The following is a 14,595-nucleotide window of genomic DNA, read 5'->3' as shown; positions in this document are numbered from 1 at the left end:
AAAATCTTCTTAACAGCAGTAGACATCAGATTCTCATCCAAGGACTTGATCGGAACACTGCCATATTGGATCATGTCATGTCATGGCTCCAAGACACTACAGAGCATGACTTCAGTAACAACACTGCCTTGTAATAACAGAATGTTAGTAATACCTTCATTCAGGCTGAGGATATCCAAAGTATTGTAAAGGTCACGGAATAATATGCTACCAGATGATTAGAATACTCCATTTTAAATACAGAAATACAGACACCATGACATTACCTAATGCTCTACAATATCTAAAACCAGGGCCAACAAACAATAGAAGATGGCATGTGCCATCTAAGGCAAAAGTATTTTCATCCCAAGAACATACTGCAGTGGCAAACGTGGGCAGTATCAATAAGCAGAGGGTCTGTCATGCTCTGGTACACAGTCCACAAAGCTATCTCACCTTTTCTGAGCTGCATGGAGGGTTCTCTTCCTTTAGCCATGTACTTGCTGTCATGACTCCTGCTTCTACTCGACCTTCCCTCTAAAACAATCAAAAATGTTAACATAAATGGATTAGTTTTTATTACACACAAAGGCCTAGAAAAAACCAAGAGTACACCAGAAGTACAATCAGCAAAATCTACACTAAATTCCAAGCACAGGCACAATAACAAAACAAAGGGAAGGGTGGAAAGAATCCTGGAATAAAGATGCAGTAAATTTCAAGATGCAAGTCAGCTGCAGCAAACATGCTGAATACAAAAACGTGTCATACTGCATCTACTTAAAAGTCAGTTTACACTACATACTATGGAATTGGGCCAACAGTCTTTTTAGAGTAATTAAGAGAAGAATTTTAAAATATGAAACTTCAGTTATTTGCTTCCAGCCTGCAATATTTTAAAATACAGCACTATAAAATGCATTTTATTAAACTTTATTTTATTAAATTTTATTATAAAATCTCAAAATGTACTATAACAAGGTTACTGTGATCATAAAAAACATTTTTATTACCAGAATTCTGGCTTAATAGGTCAGTCTGAGCTATTGATGAATGAAACATATCTGTGCACAAAGCTGACAATATGTGAACTCATCCCCAAAACCCCCAATTTTTATTAGGAAAAGAAATAATTCAGCAAATTTATGAAAATTATAATCCAAGATTTTTCAATTTCTTTGTTTGATGTAAGGAAATTTATCTGGTTTCCACTGCAGTAAGAAATAAGGCTGCCTATTTCATGTAAGTCACTTCATAGACAAGTACTGTTTAAGTTTCACCATTCTGTTTTATAGAGTGTTTCCATTCAAAATTACGACCAAAAAAAATCTCATGAGGAAAGGAAAACTGTTAAACTAATAATCAAAAGTAAAAGGGTAGCACTTCACACCTCCAGGATGTCTTTGGTAAGACAGGACCCCTGAGTCCTAAGTTTGAAAAGGTTATGAATCCCAAAAAGCTCTCCTTGATGTTCCTTTGATCCTTGCACTGCCTCGAAATACCGCTTGGCATTTTCACTTCCAACCACCGCACAGTGAAGTTGCTAAAACAGAACAACACAAGAGATTTCAGAAGTGTTTGCTCCAACAACACGTCAGAATTTCCTGGCATCCATATTATATACACAGCTTTAGTTGGAGCAGGCAGAAATTCCTAAGAGAGGATATTTTGTTTTAATTTCCCTGGCAGATGTTGGTATAATAGATTATGGTGGAACATCAACCTACTTAGTCTTACTGAATTAAAATAAAATAAACTTAAATATTTAAAGTCTTTTACTGCATTGTTGTCCAGTATCAGACACCTACTACACACACTACTGGCACTCCTCTATATCTTGACTGCTCAGCTTTCCTCAATACTAAATTACCACTATTTTTTTTACAGTCCTTTGCACTGTATGCTTACTTGGTAAGGGAATGCAAACCAAGTTAGCCTAATAACAAAAAAATAAATCTCAGACTTAAAATTACTCTGTTTACTGCTGCCTGTCCAACTTGGAAAACACAGGTCAATTTGGAAAAAAAAAGGGCAGAAGAGCCTTTCAAGAAGTTTTATACATGCTTTTTGGAAATCCAAACATATAATATCCAGATCTCTTTCTACAAGATGACCAGCTCCAAAGACCTCTGTGAAGCTGGTTCCCCTCCTCCAGGATTTTAGTGAATGCAGTTGGTTGCAATCTGCTGTTGCTCATTTTGTTAGCCTTTCTGGGACCTCTCCTACTGATACTTGCTGTTGAAAGGAATCCCCAAAAGTACTTTGCACAAGAGAAACTCTGGAACAGAATCCTCTCTAAGCTTTTCCATGAATGTGGATGTAAAGAACAAATCAAGTCAGTATTGGGGGTTTTCCAATGAACAGTCTTTTAAACCTTGCTAAAGTAACGCAGAGCAGTTCCTGCTCCTGATGTGTTAAAAAACTACATTATTAGTTTTTATGTTTTCAGACCATTGTCCCTCAAGAATAGGTTTTGTATTTACCTTGTGTTATATTTAACTTGCCTTACTAGGACATGATTTCAACTACTAATACATTGTCATAATTCTGAGCTTCTGATACAGAACCTCTAAAAATTGTGCAATTGCTGAAAGCACTGCAGCCCATCACCTTTTAATTTCTCCTTAATAAGTTTTCTCTTCTTTATTTAGATCATTTTGTCAAAAATAAATAGAACTCTAATGGCAACATGTTCATATTTCTTCTAGTTTCTTATTATTCTGCAGCCTGCTCTTTGATGGTCATGTTTGAGTATGCTTATTTTTTTGATCTAATTCTGATCTCATCAGGAAACAGTTGCTAGATTATGTGCTCCTCAAACCACACACTTTTCTCAGTCTTAGGTGCATCTTGCCAAAGCAAGTTGAAAAATATAGAGAGGTCAAGTGATCCAGGTTGAGTATTCTAGCAAGGAACATCACTTCTTATCTTTGTAACAGCAGCTATTAGAAGCCATTTCCCCCTCTTTTTATAAGCAAGTTTTCACAGGCAGGAAAATGCCTCTTGATTTTCTTCTACAGCATCAGAAAGATTTGTGCCTTACTTGCTCCAGACTTTCATAAGAAAAGCTGCATGAATCAGACCACTGCAAATACTATCACAGATGTATTTCACATGTCTTCAAATAAGAACAGTTCTCTGCATAACCTGAATAACGTACATTGCATAATTAAACTAGCAGAGGTTACAGAAAAGAACTTTAATACAAATGTAATTGTTCCCTTCTTTGACAATTGCTAAATACTACATCTTTGCTTAGTAAGTTAACAGCATATATCGCAAAACCAAGGGAAACTAAAATGTTGCTACAGGGTAGATTAGCTTTCTGTCACTGAAACCGCTAAAAAGAGCTCCCAGTTTAAAGAGTTTGCGAACTTTACCTGTTTATAAACTTGTCGCAAATACATCATCTCTTCCACAGTTCCCAAGGAGATCAATCTAAACACTTTAACAGCTCTGTACTGGCCAATTCTATAAGCTCTGCAAGGACAGTGGCACATGAAAAGTCGTTTTAAGAAATGGGTACTAAATAAATAAACAAAATAATAAATAAATGGAAGCATTCAAATAAAACAGGACTACTCTAAATCATTAATGTGTTGGTTGGGCTATTTTCCTTACAATTCCAAATTTTCCTCAGTAATTAATTTCCTCTTCCTTTACCCTTAGTATTCCAGGTTTCTGCCCAGGCCTATCCAGTTTAAAAAGCTTTCTCCTCGTTAGGTATTACAAGCACTGTCTCCCATCTCTCCTGAAAACACATCTTACACTCTGTTTATCTCAGGTTTGTTTTGGGTTTTTCCCTCCCCTCTTTGTCTCCACCTGCTCATGCTTAAGGTATTTGCATTATACAGGAGTTAGGTCATGGATTACTTGGGGCAGTCTGTTCTTTCTTAACTTTATAAAGCACTTTGCAAGTCACAACATCATAAAAACAGCTAACTAACTGGCAGTGTTCTATCCAAATGGTAAATTCTGAGACTTCTAACAGATTATATTAAAAAAAAATTCATGAGAAACGGAACCATTTTAGAGAAACATGATCTTACAAAGATTCTTTAGAGACAGTCCCCAACAGACATTTCTGACACACATTTCTCTGTAACAGGTGCACATAAACACCTCTTATAAGTCAGAAAGACCCTTAAAATGGAACTACATTCTGAGATAACAGAAACAGGCTTATTTCTGCTCATGAAAATAAATAAACCTACTAAATTTTGAAGACTTTCAATATTTTTTACTTCAGCTAGTCGAAGATCTGTCCTGAATTCCTAGGGAAACATCCTACAGCCAAAAGGCCTTGAAAGAAATGTCTAGATTATTGAAAATACTCCAACAGCATAATATCAGAGAAAGACATGAGTGCTGAAAAGACACTAATCTCCACAAGAGTAAAGCAGAAAAGAACCTAAAGGTTTTCTTTAGGGGCTCTGCAATTCAAAACATCACCCGAACTAGGGTCAACTACAATGTACTGTCATGAAAAACACAGGAAAAATGTCAGCTACACACACACACATGCGAGAGACCACAGAAGGTTATAGTAACCAAGGGTAGTAATTTTGCTGAATTTTTCTACTGGGCCACCATAAGAGTGCCACAAAAAAAAAAAAAAAAAAAAAAAAAAGGGAAAATAAGAAGTAAAACTTAGGGGAAAAAATAATTTAGCTGGCCACTTCTTATTGTCTTGTGGACAATTCAGAGTATGTAAAAAATTTATCCCTTGAGTAAAGTTTTAGCTGGACAATCAGATTACAGAGTGAAAGCAAAAGAAGAGCACACCATGGATCAAGTTCTGTATTTTGAGAGTGTACCTGTCAATTGCTTGAAGATCATTTGCTGGATTCCATGTAGGATCAAACAGTATAACAACATTGGCACCAACAAAATTAAGACCCAGTCCACCAGCCCTAAAAACACAAAATGAAAAAACAGAACCATTTGACAGAAAGAACAACACTTGCCCTGGTTAAGGAGTGGTATTCCCCAATTCAGTGTTGCCACTGAAACCTGACAGACCACACACTGCTTGCTCACTCCCCCACACCCTTTGACTTCGGTGGGACAGAGGGAATTGGAGGCACAAAAGGTAAAGATCCTCAGTTGAGATAAGAACCATTTACTAAGAAACGGCAATGAAATAAGAAAATTAACAGTAACAACTGCATAAATAATAGAGTGTACAAGACAGGTGAAGGACTCCCTGTGGACCAAACTGGTGCTGGAAGAAGGGGTACCCCCACTCCCTCCATCCCCTCCACACGAAGTGAGGTGGTAGAGAATAACCCAGGATCCTAGTGTGCCCTTCCTGGCTGCTGCAAAAGTTAACCCTGTCCTGGCTGAAACCAGGACAACATTGAGAAAAGTTCTTCTGTATTAGGTCAATATTGGCATAACCTTCTCCAACATAAAATCCCCAACCCAATAAAGGCACTGAAAACAGTGCAGTACAGCTTTGTGTACCGCCAAGTACTTAAATAACCACTGCTATAAAACTCAGGCTTCTCACCTAAGTGTCAAGACTGTTACAAACCAAATAACTAGCTGCTATCAACTTAGTAAAAGTCCTAGTGGCTACTTCATTCCCATTAAGTCCTACACAGGCCAACTCCCCCAGTGATTATACTGAAATTCAAAACCACTTTCATGCCAGTTAACACCATGGAAGCAGGAAAATTATAGCTTCAATATTACTTCCTCTAAGCCCAGTACACAGTTTTGACAATAATGCTCTACAGCTTCCACTAAAATGGTTACAATCTAGGGCAAGTCATACCTGTAAGAATTAACAACTGTCACAAGTGTATTTGTACAGTAAGTCACTCAGCTGTTAAAGACACAGCTGGCCACACAGCTGCACATGAGCAACATTCATACCAGTCATTACAAGGAAAAAGTCACTGTCAGAAAATTTTCTGCTCTGGGGGCTAAGGAGTCACAGGGGTACCAGTTACATCATCTTAAAACATTAAACAGCTGTAGTGTGCTTTCAGGTAAAACCTGCAAGCTAGCAAAGAATTTGAGTGTATGCCTAACCTGAGGCAGCTAACTAATGCCCTGCTGAATCCAACAAAACTGCTCACTTACTTGGAGTTTGGCATGTACATAGCTCAATGATTTGATAGGTACAAAAGTGAGGAAAATACCACTTCTCATCCAGCTGCAAAATAAGCAAATACTGAAAATGCTTTTCTATTGGCTCAACCAACAAGCCCACAAGAGACAAGTCCCTACACAAGCACATGCTAAATACTATTATTAATTTAACTATTAAAACATTGACTTAGGCATCACTAATTTCAAGCTTGTTATTTTCCTGAAACATGTACTGCAAAATTGACAAAAACTCCGTCTCATGTAACTTACCAAGCACCTGGTTTAGTGGATTACTTTAGATTCTGTTTGTTTAAAGCAGACAGGAAAAGTAAAGTTTCCAGGTAGAAGAGTGAATGGAGACAGAAACCAAAAAGCTTATGGAGCCCCACCACTTTTGGGTTTTCATGGAATCCATGTCAATGCAAATGCAGTTGTGGCCTTTTCCTTCCAGGTGTGGTATGGCTTTGGGTTAGTTAAATCTGGAAAGGGAGAGGATATGGGAACCTGCCAATATTAACGGAGGTTTCCGGAGGATGTGTGTTCTCAAAGTTTGAAATGCTGAATAAAAATCTTTGTATTTTTTTCAGAATACCTTACTGTGTTTTGGAATTTTAGTGTATTTCTTTAGAGTGAGAACAGAATTCAGCCTCTTGTCCTCCCAAACCAACCCTGCAGTTGGACTGAAATGTAAGTCAACATGTTTTTCCAAATACTTTCTCATAAAAAATTACAATATTTGGAACTGAAACATTAATAAAACCTCAGTGCAAAGCCTTAGTGCAAGTAAAACAGACTGACTATAAAAATTAACAAAACAGAATACTTAGCTTTACCTTTCAGTACTTCTAGGTATGGTACAAAAATTCAGATGGCCCAAAATAGAAAAAGAACTGCTCCTTCATGGACAGAACAAATGTAGTTGGTGCATTGTGAAGAGCATCTCTCCATTTCAGCTATCATTTTAACTGGCGATTAGTCATTACTGCAATTTCCTCCATGCAAATCACTATAATATGGCTCAAATGAAGAATTTTTTTACAAACAACCGTTTTCAAAAGCACATCTTATTCAAAACTGCACACTGTGTTAAACAAATAGCTTGGGTTTACATCCAGTCAGTGACAACTGAATACTTCCACACTTACAAGTTACAGAACAACACTGCATTAGGAAAGTTTCTATGAAAGCTTCGACTATGTAACTCTGTTTATCAAGAAAAGTTATTTATAGCTTCCAAGTTCTGTTTCAGTGAGGCCTTGTTGCTGAAAGTTATTTGAACGTTATCATATGCACATTAAAAGTTGCTTGTGACATAGCTGTGAAGAATTCCAGTTAAATGAAGCCCTGTTAAAGTATGAAGTAATGAACAGCAGTCCAACAATGGACAATATTTGAGAATGCTTCAGGTAGAACAGCAGTGCTTATGCAACCTTTCCCAATAAAAACTACCTACAGGTTTCTCTGAGCATTTCTATTTACAAAACAAGGAAAACTGAGATGCAGAAGTGGATTTTCATTAACAGTTATTGTGAAGCAATTAATCTAGAGAAAGACTAGCAGAGAAAATCCAGAAACAGTGATCTAAAGGCAGGAATATTCACTGCTCTTATTTCTTGCAGAACACTATGATGGAACAAAACTGTGTTGACTTCAGTACTGCACGTACAGTTTCCCTTCTTCCAGCTAAGCAGCATCATTGGAATTGCAAGCTCTGACATTCTCATATTGAGTTTCAGCAACTCCAGCAACTATTTCAATGTTTAAGCATGCCCCAAAAATCCCCCTCTTCTTCCAAATAATCACACATTTTCCCAGCAACACCAGCACAGGACTGAAGTATTCTCAAAGAGGTATTACTTCACAATACTTAGATGTTAAACAGATGTACACCTAATCTTCCATAGTGTTCAAGGCTGAAATTCATGTTCTATACCTAATATTTTAATGCAATTTAAGAGCTCTGAAGAATTCAATCATCATTTCTCTCAACACCCATAAAATAGATTTATCCATATATATTATATGTCATACATATTATTTGTCCATATATCCATATTAGTCACAGCTACCAATAAAAGCATTAGAGACAGCCATATGACTATGCTTGGTACCAATATTAACTGCAAGACTTGAGGTCAAGCTATATAGATACAGACAGATTTTTATCTTCTCTTTCTTTTTTAAAAAAATAATTTATTATTTAAGGTCCCATTGCTCAAAAAAAAACCTCACCAACCAAATACACAGGGATTTCCAAATGACTGTGCTATACATAGGTGATTTCAGGAAGAAACAGCATTTTGCTGGCGAAGAAATGAAGGTATATAAAATAAAAGCATCACAAATTTAGCAATTAAGTCATCACCACTGTCTGCACTGTAATTCTGTCCCAAAAGTTGCACGTTAATTGTGCCAGTGAACAAAATAGCAGACTCAAGATTACTATGCAGGGAATTCATCCTTTGCAGAATGCACTTCTGCTTTCAAAAGACTCTGCATGTATTTACAGTGAAAATCAGCATTCAGCTCTCTGAGCAGTGGGACTTTCAGAACATACACAGGTTGACTACACAGCACAGTCAGCCAAGAACTTTGCAAGGAAGTACAGACAAAAGAGCATGACCAAATTTTGTTAACATACTATGTGTTGAAAAATACAGAATACATTACGAAGTATATTATTATGGTATATATGCTTGAAATCTGAGCAAAAGGAAAGATTAGCCTCTTGTAGAGTAGAACTAGGATAAATCATTTTCTGGTTTCCAGTGGATTACAAATGTACAGCTGCTTCCATTATTGCGTATCAAGCAAGCAAAGAGATCACTTCCTGGTATCTGTGATAAAATAGACAAAGAATTGCACTTTCTGTCTTGCTTAGTACACACTGGTTATATTCACTGCAATTCCATCACGGTTTGTTCCTTTCATTTGCATAGTAAGATGAGTAACACCAAAACCAACAGAGAAGGTTACCCTCCATTCACAAGCTCTCATAACAGAGAGGAGAAAGTCCCTCTCTGTTTAACTGGCATTCCTTTATTTCTATATAAATTAATGGAAGAATACTGAAAAGGTTATGATTACAGAACTAAACGAGACTGACACAAGCAAAAATTAGAGTCTTTCCTAATGCTATAGATGCAGTAATTCCGCTCTATCTTTAGAAACAAGGAGTAGGGGACTCATGAAGGTCTAAAGGAAGCTAATACCCAGATTCCACAGTTGACAGATATCACAGAACAACAGAATCAATTAGGCTGCAAAAGACCTCTGAGACCATTGAGTCCAATCCATGACCTAGCATCACCATGTCAACTAGAACATGGTACTAAGTGCCATGTCCCGTATCTCCTTAAATACCTACAGGGACAGTGATTCCACCACCTCCCTGGGCAGCCCTGTTCCAATGTCTCATCACCCCTCCTGTGAAGAAATTCCTCCTAATGTCCAACCTAAACCTCTCCTGGCACAGCCTGAGGCTATGTCCACTCATCCTGTCACTAGCTGCCTAGAAGAGGCCAACCCCTACCTGGGTTCAACCTCCTTTCAGGTAGTTGTAGAGGGTGATAAGGTCTCCCCTGAGCCTCCTCTTCTCCAGGCTAAACAAGCCCAGCTCCCTCAGCCAGGCCTCATAGGACTTGTGCTCCAATGTACATGACTATCACCATCTCTTCACAACTCTATACAGATGCACCAGAGCATCTGAAGACACTCTGACATGCACTTGCAATAGTCTTTAAAATTACATCTGACTTCTAATTAAATAGAGGCAGTGTGGATCCTCCTATCTAACTCCAACACACACACTTTCAGTAAAGTGACAGTATAGTCCAGCATGTTTGAAGTTTCACTGTGTCTTCCCCTCTGGGCAGGACAATCAAAGCTTCTCTTTGTTCCCTTTCTACCTTTGCCTGGTAAAAAACTTCATCCAAGATGAAGCATGGAAGTAACTAGAATAAAATCAATAAACAGACATTGTAAGAACAGTAACTTTGGTTGAACATACTAGTCTATTTCAAAAGAATTCACTATCCATCATAAATTCATAGGCAAATCTGGCAGGTAAATAAATTTTTAAAGACAACCAAGGATTTGTTGAAGTGTTTTAACGAGACACATACTAATGAACATAGTTAATAAATTACAGTAATAGTGGCAGATAATTTTGCAGTTCAATGTCGCATTTCATGTACACACTCACTTGCTAGCCCTACTAATAACAAAAAAATTGAGTCTGTCTACAATAAATGAAAAGTTTATTGCGGATAATGACATAATAATAATGTTTTAATAACAGTATTTAAAACTGCTTCCTCAATACTACAAGAATGGGAAATTTAAAACTAGGATTCAGAAGACCCACTTCTTTCAGACCTTAGAAATCCTCATAAAGCAGAGGAGAAGGGGAGGAGGAAGTCTCCATATATTTTGAGAAGCTTCAGCCCACAGCAGTAAATCTATACTCACTAGCAGACAAGAGAACTACTCACTTTCTCAGACAAGCAATGTCACAAGGTCATCAAGAAAAATGCAGAGTAACCCATTTACTAATCACTAGAAAGGCAGATTGAAACAAGCTACAAGTTAAATTTCCTTACATTGTAGATACAAGACATATGTTAATTGCTTGAATGCCGTTGAACTCCCTCACAATTCTGATCCTATCTTCTGATTTTGTATTTCCATCAAGTCTCCGGTAATCAAGCCCAGATGCCATGCAGTACTGTTCCAGCACATCTAACAGCTGAGGGGAAAATGGGAAAAAAATAAAAGATTAGGCACTTAGTACTAGTTTTTTAATTAAACAATCACAGAGGACATGTTTATCAAATGTATTGTCATATACCAAACATGGCAAATGAGGGCAAATATTCAGTATTTTGCTACCAAGATTCTTGATTCTCTTCAGCTGTGATTTTACAGCAGTCAAGGTGATTAATATTGGTCTGCTGTGGTCTCACTCCACCCTCCAACCCCAGCTGCCTTTTTCACCTCTAGTGTGTCACTCAATTAGCTCAACCCAATAAGCCTGCAGACAACTGGAACAGCTTCCTACTATCTTAGCAAGTTGCAATTTCTTGAAATACAGTAAATGAGCACTGGAGCCAGCAGAGAGAAACATGCTGGTATGCACAGTCAGAGTTGGGGCAGGGTAATGGAGTGAAAGAAGCAACTAGCAGTCAGTCTAGTACTGAACACCATAAATCGCAACTTAAGATACATAAGTATTTTACTACTGCATCTAAATATTAAATTTGCATTCTTTCTTAAAGCCAAAAAAAAGTTAAATATTTAAGACTCTGCATTATCATTCATGCTACCTTTTTTTTAAATACTCTTTGGTGCTATCATTACAAACATTTAAGTAAAGAAAACCATATTACAGAGTGCACAATTTCAGAAAACACATTTCTCCCCAAGAAGAAATTCGAGGAGGAAGTCCCTTAAAAGTGAAATGTACATATACCTCTTTCTCCAATTAAACATAGTTCTAAGTTAAAAATAACTGGTGTGGTAAGTCTCAGGGTTGAAGCTTCATTGCTGCTGATGGTCAAAAGTCAGCAGAACAGAGGAAATGTAACTGTTTTCAGTGCTAACACATAGGTTTTATGATATTGCAGTCATACTGTGCTGTAATCCTGTTCAAACTCGAGACATGCCAGTTGAAATCAGCGATCTACACCTGAAGTAATACAACAATTTTTAAAAGCTCTCAGAAAGGCAGATGAATGCTTTATTTGCTTTGCCATCACCATTTTTATCATGAGACAACATACGGTTTCAATGGACTTTCGCAGTACAGCACACTGTCCTCATAACTGTTTCTCACAGTACAGACAGTAAGGAAATGTGGTTGGCAGGTGCCACTGGAGTGCTTCAAGCTTCAGAACTTAGGGTTGCAGTTAACCGATAAAAATCACATGGATCTCACCTTCGTGGAAAAGGAGAAAAGAAGAACTTTATCCTTATTTTTTCGGAAGTGATTTAAAAGCTGCTGAAGGACCTGTAAATGAACCACAGCATGTAAATGAACAGATTTTTATCTACAGGTCATCTTACACACACTCACTCATGTTTTCCACCTTAAAACTGTAAAGTATTTGCAAGGCCAAGCAGAGGCATAACAAAAATCATTACTGACATAATAAAAGTGCCAAAGGTAATGGAGATGCTGGACTTCTGCATTTTTCAGTGATCTACATGAAAATCCTGCTGTGAAAAGCTCATCAGACTGCTACCAGCACTGACACCAGTGCATAAAGTGCAACAGAAAGGTACTTAGGTCATGCACTAGCTCAGATTTTGAGGTTTTTTGCATTTAAAAAATGCACACATTTACCCTGAAAACTCGAAGGTCTGTTTAAATTTTCTGTCCCACAACTGAGTTCAGAACTTCTTGGAACTTGTCTTCTTAAAATAATCAGTGAGATGTATGCCCCTCCCTGCTCCCACTCTCATCTGTTGCTCTGTTTACAGTAGGATCCAGCTTCCCAGACTCTGCACAGACCCTGAAATGCCAATAATCCGCCCACACACAATGTTCTGCTGGTGGGGAAGCAAATAATCCAGAGTCTTGTGTATAATAGTGATAATGTTATTTTCAAAAGAAGCATGTCCACATCTGGCAGTGGCAGCTCCAGAGTACTGTGCAGAAGCCATATGCAATGGGGAAAGAGGAATTTTCTGCACCATGACTGTAGCTTTCTCCCACTCAGCAACCGATATTAAAAAAATTATATTTATTCACAGATAAATACATAACTGTTAATCAACACTGATTTCACTAAGAGCCTAACAAATCTTTGACAACCAAATAATGATGAAAATTCCTATTAATTTTACAATTCTGGATAATATCTAGAATCTAAACCAGCACTTACACATCACTTACAAGCCCTTTAGCATATGTTAGCCAGTCTGTTACAAGGGAAAACAAGGTACAAATGAGACATTTTTTTTGCCTAGCCTCATTGTATGCAAACATATAAACTAGGGCTTGCTTTACTGGAAGAAAAAAAATCCACAATGGGCAATTTATCAAGAGCTAAATTACTGTCATTACTTTGCATTTTATTTAGCCACATTAAGAAAAGAAAACAGAAGAAAAACAGTGACATTCTTTTAAAGTAAAAGGAATTGGCTACTGTGTTACTGTTATTATTGAAGTACAGGTCAAATAATGAATTTCCTATAGGAGAACACACAAACAAATCCACAAAGACTGTTTAAATAAAATGGATCAATTTCATGCCCATTAGGAATTTAGGTATTCTGGAGTAAAGAACTCTAAGAGGGAAAAGTAACGGATGTTTCTGCACCCAAGAGAAATAAATTCTATACACAAATTGCAGACCACAGTATTATCCTGTTGTTGTCAGTCTAAAACAGAAACATTTGATCATACTCAAGCAAAAGTAACATTCCTTGTAAGAGTTCACATGGATATGAAGGTCTCCCTGTTGCCACACATTGTGATTTGTCTGTGATGAAACTTTAGCTCTCGCATTTGAGAATGCCTTTTTTTATACAGATGTTCAAATCAGCATCCAGTACTTTTAAGCCTTCAAAACGATTCTTGCCTGGGTCAGGGTTATGTTTAACAGTGGAAGTTATCACTATTTGCAAGGTGCTCCAATAGGCTTCCATGTTCCCACTGAAATAATGATAATATGCCAGGCAAAAATAATTTTATCAATCCAACAGTTATTCCTAAGAGATTTATAATAATTAGGAGCACTATTCCAAAACTCCACAAATGGATGTCTGTGGAATATTTCAGGCACAGTCTCAAAAAAAAAAAAGGTTATTTCAAGTGCTCAGACATTTAATAGCACTTGAAACTTAGAAAACAGTCTCTCTGAGCCAGAAGTTTAACAAAACTGTAGAAATAATCAGACAAGGTGGTAATGAGAAATACTGCAATCCTGTAAAGCTGTGCTCTCTCATCTCACTTTTATTCCAAGCAGTTACCAATACTTCTGTGCGGGCAATCTGTAATCTTTGTGTTTCAAGAGCAATGAACCACCAGTCGTTGCACTTTGCAGACCCCTGCTGTCTTACATCACAACCCCAAAATGGTGGTTTCCAAAACAAAATTCAACTATTTCAATTTAAAAATCTAAGCATGAAATTCACCTTGTAATACAAAGTGTAAGCAAAGCCTGAAAACCATATGTTCTGCAGTAAGGCAGAAAATGAGGGGATAGTTTCACAAAAAAAGTTTAAGCTCGCTCATATCACATCACTGTGTATTACCCACCTCCCACCATACCAAGGACATATTATCAATGATTATACACATTGTACATTTGGATTATATGGACTGTTTTTCCCATGCTCATGTTATAATCTTAAATTCAGAACTGAAAACGTGGGGTGGGATGTTGTAAATGCTACAGCTTGCAAAAACAGGTCGATGATTGCAGTCACAGCACAAGGTAGGACACAAACACCACACAGAGGCCACTCTCTCACCCTTGCATACAAGTGATTCTAGTTTCACTGGTGGCA

The 14,595-nt window shown here is 37.3% G+C and overlaps 1 protein-coding gene across 1 annotated transcript in view; it reads right to left on the bottom strand.

The window, feature by feature from the left end:
• Positions 1 to 14,595, bottom strand: part of LOC103811356 (DNA excision repair protein ERCC-6-like 2) — a gene marked incomplete at its 5' end in the record, with an annotated part of 46,969 nt that overhangs the window by 18,766 nt on the left and 13,608 nt on the right. Inside the window, 6 exons of the mRNA XM_009084328.1 lie at positions 439 to 519; positions 1,373 to 1,525; positions 3,363 to 3,462; positions 4,800 to 4,895; positions 10,683 to 10,828; positions 12,017 to 12,088. Coding sequence (XP_009082576.1) covers positions 439 to 519; positions 1,373 to 1,525; positions 3,363 to 3,462; positions 4,800 to 4,895; positions 10,683 to 10,828; positions 12,017 to 12,088 — 648 coding nt within the window. The remainder of the gene's footprint in view (positions 1 to 438; positions 520 to 1,372; positions 1,526 to 3,362; positions 3,463 to 4,799; positions 4,896 to 10,682; positions 10,829 to 12,016; positions 12,089 to 14,595) is intronic.

Source organism: Acanthisitta chloris, unplaced genomic scaffold (assembly GCF_000695815.1).
Source record: "Acanthisitta chloris isolate BGI_N310 unplaced genomic scaffold, ASM69581v1 scaffold8311, whole genome shotgun sequence".
In the NCBI taxonomy this organism is placed as follows: Eukaryota; Metazoa; Chordata; class Aves; order Passeriformes; family Acanthisittidae; genus Acanthisitta; species Acanthisitta chloris.
This window is presented reverse-complemented; position numbering and strand designations above follow the sequence as displayed.